The 16,779-nt window shown below is 38.5% G+C and overlaps 1 protein-coding gene across 1 annotated transcript in view; it reads left to right on the forward strand.

Moving 5' to 3' along the window:
* ZFYVE28 (zinc finger FYVE-type containing 28) overlaps positions 1–16,779 on the forward strand; it is a 140,909-nt gene that overhangs the window by 54,491 nt on the left and 69,639 nt on the right. Inside the window, exon 2 of the mRNA XM_030450632.1 lies at positions 12,847–12,987. Within this exon, the coding sequence (XP_030306492.1) occupies positions 12,847–12,987 (141 nt within the window). The remainder of the gene's footprint in view (positions 1–12,846; positions 12,988–16,779) is intronic.

Consider the following 16,779-nt stretch of genomic DNA (forward strand, 5'->3'; position numbering starts at 1 on the left):
TGTTGATAATTACAATATAAAAATTATATCATGCAAAACATAGCAAACACAAAAAATTAGTTACAATATAGTAATGTATATTTGCAGTTTAAAAAAATATCCCCTTCACTCTCCAATACATGTTCTTCGAAAGTGAATGCTGTATTTTGCCTACATTTTGATAAGAAAAGCAGCACAGCTTTAGAAGTTGTAAAATAGTAAAATATTCAGTATAGCAGGAAATTGTTGCCTGAGTAGCTAAGCTAAGTGCTTGGAGGAATAACCTAAAGCATTTTCCTGTAAAGCTTTTCAATTAATTGCTTTGTGTGTTTGCAGATCACCACAAAAGTGCAAAATATGCATTTCCTTTATTTGTTTTTCTGCAGTTGCTTGGGTTGTACGTATTAAAAGTGGGGGTTTATTCACTAATGCCTTGATATTTTTGTAGATCATCACTGGCAGGCTCTGAAGTTCTGCAGGCATTTGCAGTCTGCAGGCTTGCCCAGTTTCTGTATGCTGAGTATTGAAAATTCCAGCAGAACTGTGGCTTGGTCTGGTGCAGCAGTAACCAGTGCTGAAAGGAGCAAAACTGTAAAGGCCCCAAATATTCCCCTTCTGAAGGAAACTTTACTGCCCTGCTCCTGGCAAATCTAGAGGGGTCACATGTGCAGGTCTCCTCTTTGAACTGTGAATGGAACAACAAAGTGTGAATTGGGCTGGAGAGAAACTTGTCTGGTTCAAGCAAAAACTGCAGTGGGAAAGTACTTCCAATTTTTGACCTCTACTTTGCATGCTACAAAAAATAGAAAAGCTTAAGCAGGAAAAAACAGAAGTAGGAGAATGGTAACTGGTTTTTTTGCCTGCCTTGGAGTAAATTCCCATGTTTAAGGCAAGTAATGTGATCCTGTGACGGTAGAGTGACAGCTGTTGTGTAAGTCAGGCTGGACACAGCTACAGTCATCAGTTTTCAGAACAGTCTTGAAACTACTGGGAATCATTCAGAACTTTGATTTCAGAAATGTCAGGAAGCTTGAGACTTTGTTTTTTATGTTGGTTATTTTCTTCAGAGAAAACTATTTACTGTTTCTCATCTTGAAAAGCAATGAATAAATTTGATCCCAGAGTGCAGGTAAGCTGAATCTTCTGAAAAATGCAGTGACAATAGTAAAACCAATTGAAATTTTTAACCTGTTATGCCATTGAAATTAAGTTGTAGCTACTCCAGCAGATGTTCTTCCTTAAGGCTATGGAAGCACTGGAATTCTTTGCCCCTTTACATGCAGGAACAATCGCAGGACTGCTTCTAATTGTGGAATGGTCCCTAGTTAGAATTCATTTCAAAGTTTCACTTGGAAGTAGAGCCTGTGTGGAGCAGTGGTGGTAGAGAAGGAAGTTTAGTTATGGTGGAAGAGAGGTTACTATTGTCTGCTGATAAAAACCTGCAGTAGGTGTCTACATTGAAGTTGAAGTGAATTGTACATGTGTTGCCTTAGTTAAGCTTGCTTCATTTTTCAGAGGTCAGTCTTCTCTTTTTTTGTGTGTGTGTCTCCAATGTAGCATTGTTTGTGGTTCTATTATAAAAATTAACAATGGAAAAACTAGTTTGAATCATATAATTGCCAATAGTAATGCATTTCCTTGCTTTTTAACACCAGTTCTGCAATTAATCCTTTTGCCTCTTTTGTAATTTAGCATGCTAGCAAAAGTACAGGGCAAAGAGACTTTTGCAAAATGTAACTGGAGAGAACATGCACATCTATAGTTATAATGTGAAAATTATATTGCTGGTCAATAGAGAGTAATAAGCAATAGGCTGTATGCATCACAGGTTTTCTGAAAGCTGGTTTTGGAGATGTCAGAAAAGAATTATCTCTTTGTTAAGCAGGTAGTACCATGATTGTGGTGGTGTGTGTTTGTTTTTAAATTTACCTGAACAGGCAGCAGACAGGTCTGAGAAAAATTAATCTGGCCATAATGTGATTCCCTGAATGAATCACTAATAGGTTCTGACTTGGAGAGTTTGGGGCGTTTTGTTTCTTCCTATTTCCTCTCAATAAATAAATATAGAACTGTCCATTTTAGGAAAACATAGAACAAAAACCATTCCTGTTTGTATTTAATTTCTACTGAGTTTTTGTGCATTCTGCACCTTGATTTAAAAGGAGCTGGTGTGAGGGGGAATAGCTGAAGCCTGCTACAGCTTATTCAACATGCATGCTGATGAGGAGAAATAGAAGTGGTCAAATTGAAACTGTGTGCTGAGCTAGCACAGAAAACAGGAATAGCTGTGCAAACCCATTTGTTTCCCAGGAGAGGGACAGGACACCAAGGACAGACCTTGAGGATATTTTCTGAAAAAGCTCGGGAATGCCCAATTGGGCAAAATGCTTCATTTCAGCAGGGTGAGTGAGCAGGGACACAGTTGAGCCTTCTCCCAGGCACTGTCATCCAGTTAGTTTACTGACTTGCACCAAATACATCTGCTTTTTTTGTGTACTTGAATATTTCCTGTTGTTTTTGATGACAGACTTTATAAAAAGTTTTTAGTGGAGTTTGAAGTCCTCTGCTGTTGATCTGCCAGGTGCCCTTCTCATCTTGGTAATTTTCAAAGCCAGTATTTGTGTTCAGACATGCTTGGGGAAAGGGTACTAATCTTGGTATCAAGTCCTTAAAAGCAGTGAAGTTTCTAGAAGTTTCTAAAAGTTTCCTAAAGCTTGAGAAAGGCCTTTATTTACATGGCAGTGGGGACTTTGTGCAAAAAGAGATGATGGTAAATGCTGCAGCTGAAGGAGGACTGTATCTTAAGTCCATTCATTATTAGATATGGAAGCATCTCTGCAGATAAGTGCTGTGGGTAAGCAGAGGATAAACATCAACAGAAGTTTGCTGTTATCTGGAAAACAGAATAGGAAATGCAGTGTGACTGATGATGGCACTCAGAAACCTACTTGTTTATAAGATTTAGCTGAAATGGGGGAAATAAGATCAAAATATTTCCTTGTGTAGACGTTCATTTGAAGTTACTGTCAGAAGGCAGAAGCTGGGAAAAGTTTCTGTGCTGAGGGCAGTAATAGTTCCTTTCATCACTGGGATTGAACAGATGCATTTTGGAACTAAGTTCTGATGAAATCTTTTTGTTGCAATGATTGATTGTGCCAGTGATATGATGCCAAGGTAGTTAATTCCTGAACATCTGGCAAGGTTTTCAACCTGAGCTTATTGAAAGCCTCCTACAAGGCAAATGAGGTTATGTATGAACAGCTTAACACAGATGACTGTGCTTTTATTAAAATGTGATCCAGAACACCTCAGACTCATCATAAGCAAGTTTGCTGAGACAAAGAAAAATAAAGATGTGCTTTCAATACCAAGGAACCAAATGAATGTGCTATGCCTGTTACCACCTGAGAGAGACTGTGAAATAAGTAACTGGTTTCAAGTCAGCAGGCTTGAACTTGTTGCTGGGTCAGGCTTCCCATTTTGACTGTGCCCTGATTACCTAAGACATTTATTTCATGATGCAGAGTAAAATGCTGTATATGGCAGATCTTTCAAGGCAGGTCAGTACTGAACAGCAAAACTGCCCATTTACCAGCTCTGCTGAGCATGAGCCAGATCCTGGGACTACAGACCTGGGAGGAAGAAAATTCCTGTTAGTTACATGCATGCTAAAACCAGATGGAATTAAAAAGAGGCTGCAAAGCAATCCTTAAACTGCACAAAGCAGGGTTTTTGAGGTTTGGGTTTTTTTTTGTTGTTGCTGTGTTGGTTGTATTTGTTCTGTTTTGGTGGGTTTTTTTTGTTTCTTTTTTTTTTTTTTGGAATGTTAAGGAACCCAAATAATCAGAAAGACAGTTACACTGAGGACATGTCCAAGAAGAGGGCATTGTTTGCCTCCGTGTGGAAGAATTCTTATGAATATGTAGACACATGTATAAAACATATTATAAAATAACTTGCAGACCAGAAAGTCCTCTAATGCAGAAACTTGGAAAGAGATGAAATGGAGCAAGAGGGGGAGGGTTTGCATTATTGTAGGAAAAATGGTTGGGTGCTGTTTCCAAGTGTCACAGCACTCCTTTGTCTACAGGAGGGTGGTAGATGTGGAATTGAATGTAATCAGTCAAAAATCCCAGGCAGCTAAATTGGCTATTTTCTTCTTGATAGGTAACAAATCACTAATCCCACTGTAGAATCTGTGTTGTTTGAAGAGTTTCTCAGTGTAAAGTTTCAATACAAAAATGGAAACAAATGCAAAGCAAACTATATAAAAGCCTTTAAAGAGCGATTTGTCGATTTTGTCCACAAAAAGGTGAATTTGGCTGTTTCTAAGTAACATTTGTATTTGAACTTGGTGTTCTTGCAGCATCTGAGAGTGAAATGTGATTGTTTTAAGGTCAAACTCAGGGAAATTAGCTGCTGGAGGAGGCTTTTGTACAAGTCTTGTACAAGTTCACTGGGGTGGGTTGAGCTTTGCTGGCCACCAGGTGTCCACCCAGCCAGACTCTCCCCTTTTCAACAGGCCAGGGGAAGAAACTAGGATGAAAAAGTGCACAAGTCAAGATAAAGACAGGGAGATCACTCACCATTTACCTTCACGGAGAGGGTAGAATCGATTTGGGGAGGATTTAATTTTTGGCTTCTTAAGAATAGCCTTCCACAGGCTGGCATGGAGGTAGCACTGCAGCTTACCCACTCTTTACATGGAAGAAAATGTTGCTCCATCATTTCCTATGCCTGCTCAGCATGTTAAGATCCCCACGGCAGAACCTCGGCCTCTTCCTGAAGTCTGTCTTCTTTCCTAGAAATGGAAGCTGAGGTTCAGCTTCAGGGTGCTCTTACTCATCAAAGTACGTCTGAAAGCTGAAGTAATGTGTTCAGCATATGCTTATGTACTTCCCCCAGAAAATATGGATTTTAGCACATGCTTTTCTAGATTAGTATTATGAACACTCAAAAATAGAAACTCTCTACAGTGACTTAATCCATCATGAGTGAAAACCAACTGCGTGGCAGTCTTAGATATTTGCTACTCTAGTTTAGTGTAACCACTCTGATTTTCCTTCTGGGAGGATTCCTATTATGCCATTCTGTAGGGAAAACAAAGCACTTAAATGTGTTTGTGTGATAATCTTGCAAAAACTCATCCTCCTGAGGTTTGTTCAGTAAGTCATTCTCACTGATTTCTTTGCTTAAGGTACTGCTGGTCTTTTATTTTGCTAACAACCTGCTCCTCTGGTCTTTCTTGCTCTGTAATGATATTCTATAGCTAAACACTGGAGCAGCTGACAAGCTTATCCAGGCTGTAGCCTCTCTGGCATTGGGTGTTTTTTATGAATCCTCATGAACAATTGCCATCATTGTATTCCTCTTGGAATCCTTTTTCTTTTCATGTATGTTGTAACATCAATTTAAGATTTCATTACATTCTGCTATTTGAAGGTTGAGGAAATTTTTCCTTTTTTTCCTTAATGGGTAGTGCTTCTGGTAGCCAGGGGATTAAAAAACCCCAAGACAACACAAAAAAGGCAAAACCAAAAGGCCTCTGCAACAGCTGGGTATTTGGAGTAGCAGAATTCCTCTGGATGTGGCACTCAGTGCATATCTAGCAACCGCAACGGTGGTTCAAGGGTTGGACTCGATGATCTCTGAGGTCCCTTCCAACCCATGCCAATTCTATGATTCTATGATTTCATTAATGTGAAGGAATATTTCCTAATAAAAACTAACATTTGAATTTAACTATCAGAAATTCTGGCTCACCTGCCTGTATATTATTATTAGGATTGGGAAATCAGTGAAAAATTCAAAGGACCTGTCCACATGAAGGATGTGAGTACATTTGCTTTATAGGAGGTGAAATTGAACTGATGAGGAACTTTTGACGTGGAGATTAAGCAGAGCCCTGGCACAGGCTGCCCAGAGAGCTGGTGCAGTCTCACTTCTGAAGATCTAAAACCTCCCTGGCACCATCCTGTACAACCCCAACCTGCTTCTAGGTGAACTTGCCTAGCAGGGCTGTGAAGGGAGATGTTCTCCAGAGGTTCCTTTAAGTTCTACTTTGGTACACAGAGCACGTTCTCATCTCATACGTGAGTTGCTTCCTGAAACCCTTACATCTTTTTTTTCTGTACACTACAGAATAGGAGCAAGTTCTTAATGTCAGCTTTTCCAAATTGCCACTCAAAGGGAACATGCTTGCACTTGTGAAGCCTTTTTCCTGATTCCTTGCTATGCAGTAATTGTGTTTTGCACTGTCTGATCACAGCAGTGTTTATTGCAGGAACAGGAAGTTTCAGGTTGATTCTCTTTGGCTATGTGACTGCTTCTTCCCATTCCCTGAAGATACAACAGACTTAAACTGAGAACAGCTGGGCCCTCAGTAATACAGACATTTATACCATCCTTTTCCCTTGCCAAAGGGAGAATCAAGGAAGCTATGTAAATGAAAGATGGATCCATTGATGTGAAAGCCACAACCTTTCTCTATAACTTTTTTACTTTGGCCATTAGAGTTGTAGCATCAGTTGTATCAGAACAAAAATTACTGAGCAGGCAGTTGGTGTTTGTTTGGCCCTCCTGGCTAAAGCAGAGTAACATCATGGGCTACCTGCAGCAGTTGAAAGTTTTGCACATAAACTATCACCCAATATTGTCATGCAATTTTTTTTTTTTTTATGCAATTGCTCCAAAGTGTACTAAAATATACTACTTGTGTAAAAATACATCTTTACCATTAGCAAAAGACTTGAAAAGCTAACCTGATGGCTGTAGGCTTGCTTTGTTCCCTTGTAAGAAAACAATGTGGAATTACCATTGCCAAAATGAATATAATTAATGTTTTCCCATGTAGTTTCTGTAGTTTCTATCCATTGGGATCCAGTCAGGGTTTCTGAGGATGCGGGAGAGATTTAAATGCTCGGTGGTGGAAAAGTGCCAGTGAACAAGGGAGATCTGGAGCCTTTTATCTCGGGCCCGTAGGTTTTGTTTTAAGCAGGGTTGGAGTTGAACAGTGTTCTGAAGCCTTTAGATCAGCAATTCAAAAATAATAATTTTCCAGAGGATAATTGACAGGCATCAGAAGATAATTATATCAGTAGCTATGATTCCTCATTTGTAGGTTTTCTTGCCTGTTCTTTGGCTCATCTGGGATGCTGATGTCTTCTGTCTCATGCTGGTGGTGAGGACTCCACTCCTATTATGATGTCAGTAGAAGAAAAATCCTGTGCAATATCTTCCCTACGAAGGATCACAGAAACCTGGGAAAATATTCCTTTAATGTTCAAATTATGAGCTGCTGTCACTTAGGTTTATGAGATTATGAATATTTTATGTATAAGCTAAAAAAAAAGTAGTATTAATACTTGAAAGCTGTTATTAAAAATCATGCAAAAGACTCTTGCAGTTTTGTTTCAAAGGGAGAAAATCCTCCCCAAGAACCACCCTTGTTTGTGGAAATGGGGTTTTTCAAAGTAGTTCATAAAGCCCAGAATTACAGAATAGTTTGAGATTTATCACTCAGCACCCTGGCTTTTGTTGTGGTATCAGTTATCAGTCTGGCTGTTTGTTTCTGTCTGTGTTGAAAATGTGCTAGAATTTCTTTCAGTTGGTTGATTTTTTTAGTGGCAGCTTCTGGATTTGATAACAGCATGCTTCAAATGTTGTGACATAATGTGTAATCTGAGACCTGTTGCTTAACTATTAACCTGTGGCTAACAGGTCTCTTAAGATGTTTTCCTTTTAACATTCTCACTCAGTCATACAAATACTGTTTGAAAATCAAATCAGAATTCATTTATGCAGCAAACTAAACTAACCTAATCCTGGTCACTGTTCATTGGTAGGATTTAATGACAAAACTCAAGTGTAACCCGTTCAATATTCAATACAACTTATTCCATGGACAGTTTTATACTGAACTTGTGGATGACAGGAAGTTGGCTTCTGATTTTGATCTCTGGCAAAATGAGTGGTACCTAATTATTAAAAATCATTAGCAGAAAAATTCAGTGAGTGATCTTTAAAAAGGTGACTGATGCAGTATTACATGACATGGCTAAATATTTTTTAAAAGGAAAAAAGTAACTGCTGATTGCTGTCTTTGTACTGACTGGGTGATACTTGGTGTGGTATCATACAAGTTGGTATTGTAAGTTATCACTTCATACATGGGTCATGAATTTCAAATCTGTGGAGGCTCTGCTCCAGTTTTATGGAAAATTGCATTGGCAATAAAGCTATACAGAATAGCCTGGGCCATTTAGTGGACTGAACCCTTTTGAATGACAAATGAGAGATGTAAAGAAACATTGGTAAACGAGACTTCTACCTGAATAGCTCAACACACTCAAGAGGGTGTTGGGATGATAGCAGATTTATAGTACAAACAATAACAACACACATAAGCATCCCAAACCAACCAGCTGAAAATCCTACTCCAAAATCCTCAAGCCATATGAGCAACCTACAGCGGTGAGAAGGCAAGAGGGTCCTGTTTGATAGGGTGGTTTTCTGTCTTGTACTTTTGCTTTTAGCTAAGTCTCTTGTAAGTAGTTGCACTGGCTGAAATTAACAGCAAGTTTCTCAGACAGTGTCTGCTTCTAGGACTGGTAACACTTGATGTTTATAGTTACTGCTAGAGACTGGTATGCAGAGCCAAGGACACTGCTCAGCTCTGAGGAAAACTTATCCTCCAGAAGGAAGAAAGAGGTCCCACCTGCAGCCCTCCTTTGGGGAGGAACGGACAAGATAGATACCAGAAACTGACCAAACAGAGTATTCCATCCATATACGTCACACTCAGTATAAAATTTGAGGCATCACGAGGGCCAAGCCAGATTCTGCTTCCAGCTTCTGGCTGCCTTGCACCTCCTTGCTTCCCTTCCTTCACCCTGGCATCCTGGAAGGATTCCGTGCCAATTCGTCTGCCTGTGGTTCCTTATCCGTGCCAGCCCCATATCTGTGTGTTCCTGCTATTCCAGTTCCCCAACTGCTGCCGACTCCAGGAGTCCAGCCTGGACTTTCCCAGGGCTCATACTGGCATGAAAAAGTGGGACCAGAAACCTACTGCTGTCCTAGATGAGCAAGTATGTAAGTTGTGAGTAAGACGAAGGCAAAAAGGAGGTTCTTGTAAAAGAAGGCTGCTCAAGTCTCCAGTGTGGAGTTACCCAATTCAAATATGCTGGTGACTCAAGATCCTTGTACATCAGTGTGAGTACTGGGGATGCAAACTCCAAAGTAATGCACATACTGACAATGTTGTAAGTGCTCAAGCTTAGAGGTTCCCTGCCTCCATCCAGGTGGAGGAGAGGGACAACCGAATTTATTGGATTGTGTGGATTTGATGGCCTGGCACATTAAAGCCACAAAAGTATAAAGCCTTGGTGGACACTGGTGCACAGTGCACGCTAATGCCATCGAATCAGAAAGGGAACAACCCATCACTATTTCTGGAGTGACGGAGGGATCTAAAGAACTGACTATTGTGAAGGCTGATGTGAGCCTCACTGGAATAAAGTGGCATAAACACCCAATAGTGACTGGTCCAGATTGCTCCATGCATCCCTTGGCATAGACTACCTCAAGGGAGGTGATTTCAAGGACCCGAAAGGGTACCGGTGGTCCTTTGGTACTGCAGCTATTAAGACTGAGAATGCAGAATGGCTGCATGCTTTGTTTGGCCTTTCAGATAAATCCTTTGTAGTAGGGTTGCTGAGAACTATAAACCAGCAGGTGCCAACTGCTACTTCAGTAGTGCATCGAAGACAGTATTGTGTCAACAGAGATGCTGCTGCACTCTGGATTCCAGAAGTAGGTGGAGTAATATAAGTACTTGGTACTTTTAGGGGAAAAAGGCAAAACAAGAGCAGTATGTAGAAGATGAAGTCCAGCAAAATGAAACAAGAAATTTAGATGTATTAATTTAATGGTAAATGTGATTGATTCTTGAAAGAAGCCACCAGGAAAAGTGATAGGTTCTCTGTTAGGTGGCTTTCAAATCAAGTTTTTCTATTAATTTTACCCCAGCTAAGGATGGAAGTAATACTTTGTATTCTGCCAAGGAAGAATAAGTTATTCAGATGGAATTAATTGAACCATATTTCTGTATCAAGAGATTTTTGGTATGGAGCATGGTGGCTGTCTTTTATTTTCTGCTACCAAATGGAACAAATTTAATTTAGAAAGTGTGGTTATTTTCTTTAAAAGGGTCCCTCCTAAGGGTTTAGGGTTTTCATTCCAGCTTTTGGCTTGCCAGGGACCACAAATGATTGACCAGCCAAAGATCACACTACTGATCTGCACCAAACATTACCACAGTTGGGAGAACTCAGTTAAAACTTCAGTTCCTCCAGTTTAAAAGATCAGCCACGTGGGAGCCAAATATCTCAGCCTTTCCTGTTTTGCCTGGGACCAGTCTTAATAAATTGCCTTATTTTAGTTGCACCGCACAAGCAAGTTGCTTAGAAATCATCACTCAATTTTCCACAATTCCATGTGAGAATTCCTGTGTCTTTAGTGAACAGCTTTGCCTGAAAGGTTTTAATAAATATAGATGAATGCTGAAGGAAAATGTAAAAATTGAACTATAAAATAATTGGGTGAGAGAAGTGCTGAAAGAAATTATTTTGCAAAGCCTTACTTTGTAAATGCAAAACATAAGAACTAAACTAAATTAATAATTCAATTATAGGCTCTCTCTTATTTTGAACTTCGTTTTCCCTGACTGTATATCATAAGCTTTTATCAATTGTCCCTGAGCATCTTCATGTCAAGGCTATAGTTGGAGATATTAAAGACTGTAAATTTTTGACATCTTACATTTAGGGTACTGAAACTGTTTAATGAAAGACATCAAAAGGAGTAAGACGAAGAAGCTTGTGATTGGAAAGACTTGTTTTGTAGAAAGTGGATGTTTAAAGAAGGAAAAACCTTAATGCTTTCTTTACTACATTTCAGCTGCCTGAAAAAGATGTTTAATTTCTGACTTGCCTCAGCATTGAATGGTGTGACCAGGTGATGGAGAAAGCTGCTGGACAGTGTGATGGCTCACAGCAGTGTAAAAATAGCCCTAAATTAAATAAGACATTTAGGAACACGAGTCAGTGCCTCTGTTTTCAGGGAGAACTTTTGTCTCATTAAATTACTGAGGATCCATTTGGTGTGTAACACTGAGGAGGTAGTTTGAATAGTTTGTAAGACTGTCTTTTTCCAGGAGTCTTGAGGCAACAAAAGTACTTGAAGTAGTTGCAGTAACTTGCAGTAACTCTGATCCTGTCCAGAGTGGAGGATGTATAATCTTCTCTTCAAAATGTGTTAATACACTATTCTTCCTTTTCAGGGCTGTACAGTTGTGCAGGTTATAATGCCTAAAAGGATTTTTTTCTGAGGATAGGAATCCAGGGGCTTGAACAATATATTGTGGTACTCTCTGTTGGATGACTTTTTGGAAGAATGAAGCAAAAATATCCCCGTGGGGGAAGTTATTGCTCTCACCACTTCTGAACCTGTGTTGCTGTTGGCAGCAGATTGCTGCTGAACTTTTTGTGTGAGTGTAAACAACTCGTGCTGCAGGACTGCATGAGTGTGGTGCATGAGTTTCATCTCTCCAATATATCCCTTTATCACCTCTGTTAGTGCTTTAAACCTGTGACTGGCTAACAGCACCACTTCTGATCCCAATGTGTTCATGTCCCCATCCCTTAAGAAATTTGGTGTGTTATCCTTTTACAATAGTGGAAATGTTTTGTGTTTCAGGTAGAAAATGTTATGATGCACAACATATACTTCCTCAGTATACTCCCAGTGTGTTTTGTGTTTTGCTATTTGGTTCATTTGGTGGGGATGTCTTTTAAATTTTGCCATAGGCTCATTTCGTGACCGTATAACACTTGTTTCTGGTGGTACATGTTTTGCTCTGATATAGCAGTAGCTATATCCTCTGATATATCCTGTAGCTATTTGTTAGTTATCATGTAAAATGCTTCTTGTTGATTTCTCTAGTTTTGTTAGTATTTAAATTATAAAAGCAATGTTTTCTTTTTACACAATGGTTTTTTTTTTTTTTACTTACCTAGTCCTTCCCTGTGTTGTTCTCCCCCTCTACCCTGATGTTTGAGTCATCTATAATTGCTTCTATGCAACTTAGTCTTTATCATCTTTTCTAGTTGATAATATTTTAAAAAACCCTTTATGGGGTATTTATTATTAATAATTATGAATACTTTTGATGATACATTCCTTTATTTTTCTGCTCTAATTGCTGTTTTGTTTAAATGTGGTCAAAAATCCATTGTGATGAATTTGTTCTTTGCTACTTAAAGACTTTGTGGCACAGATTTTTCTCTGTAGCATCTCAGTTTTATTATTGGTGTTGTGGAGTCATTACATCTGTCTGGCCTACATCTGTTCATTACCTTTCCCTTCTGTAACTTGATTGTCATCTTCAAAGTGAGAATTGTGATCAGATAGCACTGTGCATCATGTTGCAGGGTTTACCAGGTGCTTTATAGGTTTGGGGTTTTTTTTAACTTGGAAAGCAACTTTTTGTTTTGCCTGGAACTGAAGTCTACTTTTGTTTTAGAAACAAAACTTGTGATTCAGTTGTTTGCTCCACCAGATAATTATGCCACAGTAGTGAAAATGCTGGGATGGTTTCGGACATAACAGCAGCTGAGTAATGCTCTGAGTTTGTTATGCAGAGATTTTTTTTTCTTCAAGGTAGAGAAAATTTCTAGGTGTGCATAAATATCTCAATTCTTTTCCATGCTGCTGCACTCCTTATCTGACTTTTATATAAAAAGAATCAACTGAAGTGGGTTTTTAGCTGTTAACATAATGTCATCTTATATGTCTTTCTCTTCACTACAGAGAACAGACCCTCAGCTCCTTGCTCAGTTCTACTATGCTGATGAGGAACTAAATCAAGTGGCAGCAGAATTGGACAGTTTGGATGGAAGGAAAGACCCTCAGAGATGTACCCTGCTGGTCAACCAGTTTCGCTCTTGTCAGGTAATCAAAATGACACCTTCCTGATTTAATGGGCATTTTTAATGTACATTAAGTGTACTATTTATTAATTATTGTCAAATCTCTTTAAAATGAACCTTTGGTGGATATATGTCTTTCCTTAGTCTAAAGGGTGTATTTTTGAAAACACTATCTGTAAATTAAATCTACTGCATCTCATTTAAGAGTGTTGATGCTTTTCTTTATATAAGAACATACATTAAAGACTTGGTTTCCTTCATATAAAATTAGCCTATGGAGTTTACTAGAAATTGAGAAATATTTCAACATTTCAGGCAGTATAGAGTAGCCTTTTGTAGCTGCTCAGCTTTCATACATGAGTCTGATAGCTTTTCTTTAGCACAAGAACTTCATAAAGACAGCTGGTTGCTTTGCTGATTTTTTTGGAATGAATATTATCTATTTTATATACTTAGTCTTGAAGATGAGAGGAACTACTGAGGAATGTCTTTTCACAGACGACCTTCAACAAGACAAGAGGACACAGTCTTAAGTTGTGCCAGGGGAGGTTTAGGTTAGATATTAGAAAGAATTTCTTCACGGAGAGGGTGATTAGGCTATGGAATGGACTGCCCGGTGAGGTGGTGGATTCTCCGTCCCTGGAGACATTTAAAAAAAAGACTGGATGTGGCACTCAGTGCCATGGTCTAGCAACTGCTCCGGTGGGTCAAGGGTTGGACTAGATGATCTCTGGGGTCCCTTCCAACCCAGCTAATTCTATGATTCTATGATTCTATGATTCTATGAACCACACAGAAAAGTTTTTAGCAGTAAATTATTTTGAAAGCATGAATTTGTTTCTAAGTTCCTGTTGTATGAACAAGATTACTGAGGGTCTGGTGAAAACTATGACTATGGTTTGAGGGAGACTTGAAGGGAGAAGAACCAGAGACTGCACAGACCCATTCAGCTAAGTCTAGCACTCTAACTTGATTTAGTGTTTTGATTTATTAAGAAAAGAAATTCAGGAATTGAAAAACATATGAGAAAATGTAACAAACCTGTTTAAGATTTTATCAAAAATGGAAACTGGAAGCTTAGTAACAGTCAAAATTCAGTGACTTGGAGAAGAGTTATCTTGAAAGGTCATTGACTTCAGTGGTCTGTATGATGGATCATCTGTACCTGAATCATTCTTCACAAATACTTATCTGACTTCCTCTTATAAGCCTCTAGTAATGGACATTCCATAGAATTTCTAGGAAAATTCCTTCCAGGCTGTGTTTTTAGTTAAGGTTTTCTGATAAAAAGGATAGATGAACAATACCATGCTGCAAGATAATCTCCCTGTTTGTTGTTTTATCCCTGGAGAGGATGATTCATAAAGTAGTAGTTCATAAAGTAGCTTCTCAGAATGCTTCACCTGTAGGAATGTAAGAAATAGAGACTCCATTAGTTCTTTGGTCAGTTTGCTTGGCTTGCTATATAGTGACTCACCACCTTGTGATTCTTAAATACCTTCTGATGCCTGGTAATTTCTTCTTTTCATTTGCCAAACAGATTGCTGTTACTAAAACAATCTGTTGCTAGAGCTGAAAGAAAAGATAGGGATGATTTTATTTTTTTCTTGTAGCTATTTCTGTAATTTCTAATTTTTGGAGTTCTGCAGAATAGGTCAGATCATCATCAAATGTCATGTCAAAAATGTCTTTGCTAATTAGGCCTTCTATTATTTTGTAGTACTCTGTAAAAAGCAGTGCTTTTTGGTTTTCCTTTTAAGAATTTGTTGTGTAAATGCCAAACAAGAGAAGGAGCAGTATTTTAGTAAGGATTCAGAATCTAGGTATTTTCTCATGAAATGTTGCATGGTAACAGGAAAAATCTGTCTTAGCCCATGGTATCATGGAGTATAAAGATGAAGAACCAGTATCCAGTAGTGAAGTCAAAATGGTTGTAACACAAAGCTGTGCCTGTGAAAGTGGAATAGCAGCTGTGTTGTACAATAACTTTGGTACCTGCAACAACAATCACACAATTCTGAGACTTTTTTTTTTCCTGTGTACACAAGGACTCTGCCTAAAGAATGTAGTGTTTTATATTGGACATAATTAATGTTTTCTGTCTTGACAAAACCAGCAATATTAGTCAAGGCAAGTTGAAGAGATAGTTTTAAAGTAGAAGAGGTTAGATTGAGGTTTGACATTGGGAAGAAATTCTTTACTATGAGAGTGGTGAGATGCTGGCACAGGTTGCCCAGGGAAGCTGTAGATCCCTGAACGTGTTCAAGGCCAGGTTGGAGAGAGTTTGGACCATCCTGGTCTGGTGGGAGGTGTCCCTGCCCATGGCACGCAGGTTGGAACTTGATGGTTCCAATCCAAACCATTCCTTGAATTGTGGAGAATATGCAGAGAATTTCAAGAGTGTTTATGTTCCCTTAGTAAAAAATTGCAACTCTGAATATTGTCTTGCACTGTTTTGCCTTAGTACATTTTGATTATAAAAACTGCACTTTTTACAGTAAATTTGCTCTTCAGAACTTCAGAGATCTTGCAACTTGGATTTCAGTTGCTACAAGTTGACTATATAGCATGATGCTGAATAGCAAATATCTGAGTAAGAATCAAAATAATGGTTTTCAAAGCTTCACTTTTTATTCACATTAATGTGATATTAACACTTTTTTCCAGCTATGGTAGCCTATTATAAAAATCACATCCTTCATTTTGCTTTGGTGTTTGTGTGTCTGTGGTAGAGTACTATAAGAACAAACCTATTAATATAGTGTCTTGCATTTATTGTCTGATTAATATCTATCCAACACAATAAAACACTTCTTCCTCTACTGGTTTCTGTTAAAAGTAGCAATAACTTAAATGTGCAGAGATGCATGATGTAAAGCTGTGTAATTTTCTCTCAAATGAAAAAAAAAGAGTGGGTAGAATGTCATGTTTCAGTTTGTTGAACTTGATTGATGGTAATAGAGGGAAAGTACTTTTTTTAAGGAACACATAATTGCATCAGTGCTGGTTAATCTGAGAGGTTTTTTTCCCTGTAATACAAATAATTCACTGAAGTATTTTTGTATTAGTGGTATAACAATGTGTCTTTTTCTATGCTGCTCCCAAATCACATGGTATTGAATTTAATAAGTAATGCTACTTTGTGTGCACTTTTAAATTAATCACTCAGGCATTTGTGATCATTCTTTAAATTATTTTGCCTCGCTGTTTTCACAGTGATTAAAAACTTGTTACTTGAGTTGCTTTAAAAAGTTTTCCAGGTTTTTAAATTGAATTAGGTTTATTGTTACATAATGCACAACTTGATTAATTTTGCTTAAGAGTAAAGAGTAAACCAAACATGATTCAATTTTGTTAGGACTGGGTAGGTAAACACTGGACTTGTGCATAAGTACTTTACATTGGGAAAATATTTTCAGCATCATAACATTTGCTTGCTGTTTCAGGATGCTGGGAATTACTTCTCTTGAACGGTAGCAGAGTCTCAGAATAGCATATGAGTCAGTTCCCAGCATGGTTTTATCCAAATTATTCCTTGAACTGCACATTGTGTCTTAGCAATGTGTAATCTGATCTGCTAAAGTACACAAGGAGAGAAGCTGTCCCTGTCACAGCAATGTCCTGAAGCCAGATGGAGACTTGAGTGCCTGGGTTACCTTCACCACAGAGCAGTGAAGTGGGGAATTTATAGTATTTGTGTAACATGAGGGTTTCTGGCTCACTGGTGGGAGTGACTGGCACTGTGTTGACTGGGAGCATATTTGTACTGGCTCTTCTTCACCCTTTTCCTGCTATTTCCCTGCTTGGGAACCAC

Source organism: Calypte anna, chromosome 4B (assembly GCF_003957555.1).
Source record: "Calypte anna isolate BGI_N300 chromosome 4B, bCalAnn1_v1.p, whole genome shotgun sequence".
NCBI classification, from domain to species: Eukaryota; Metazoa; Chordata; class Aves; order Apodiformes; family Trochilidae; genus Calypte; species Calypte anna.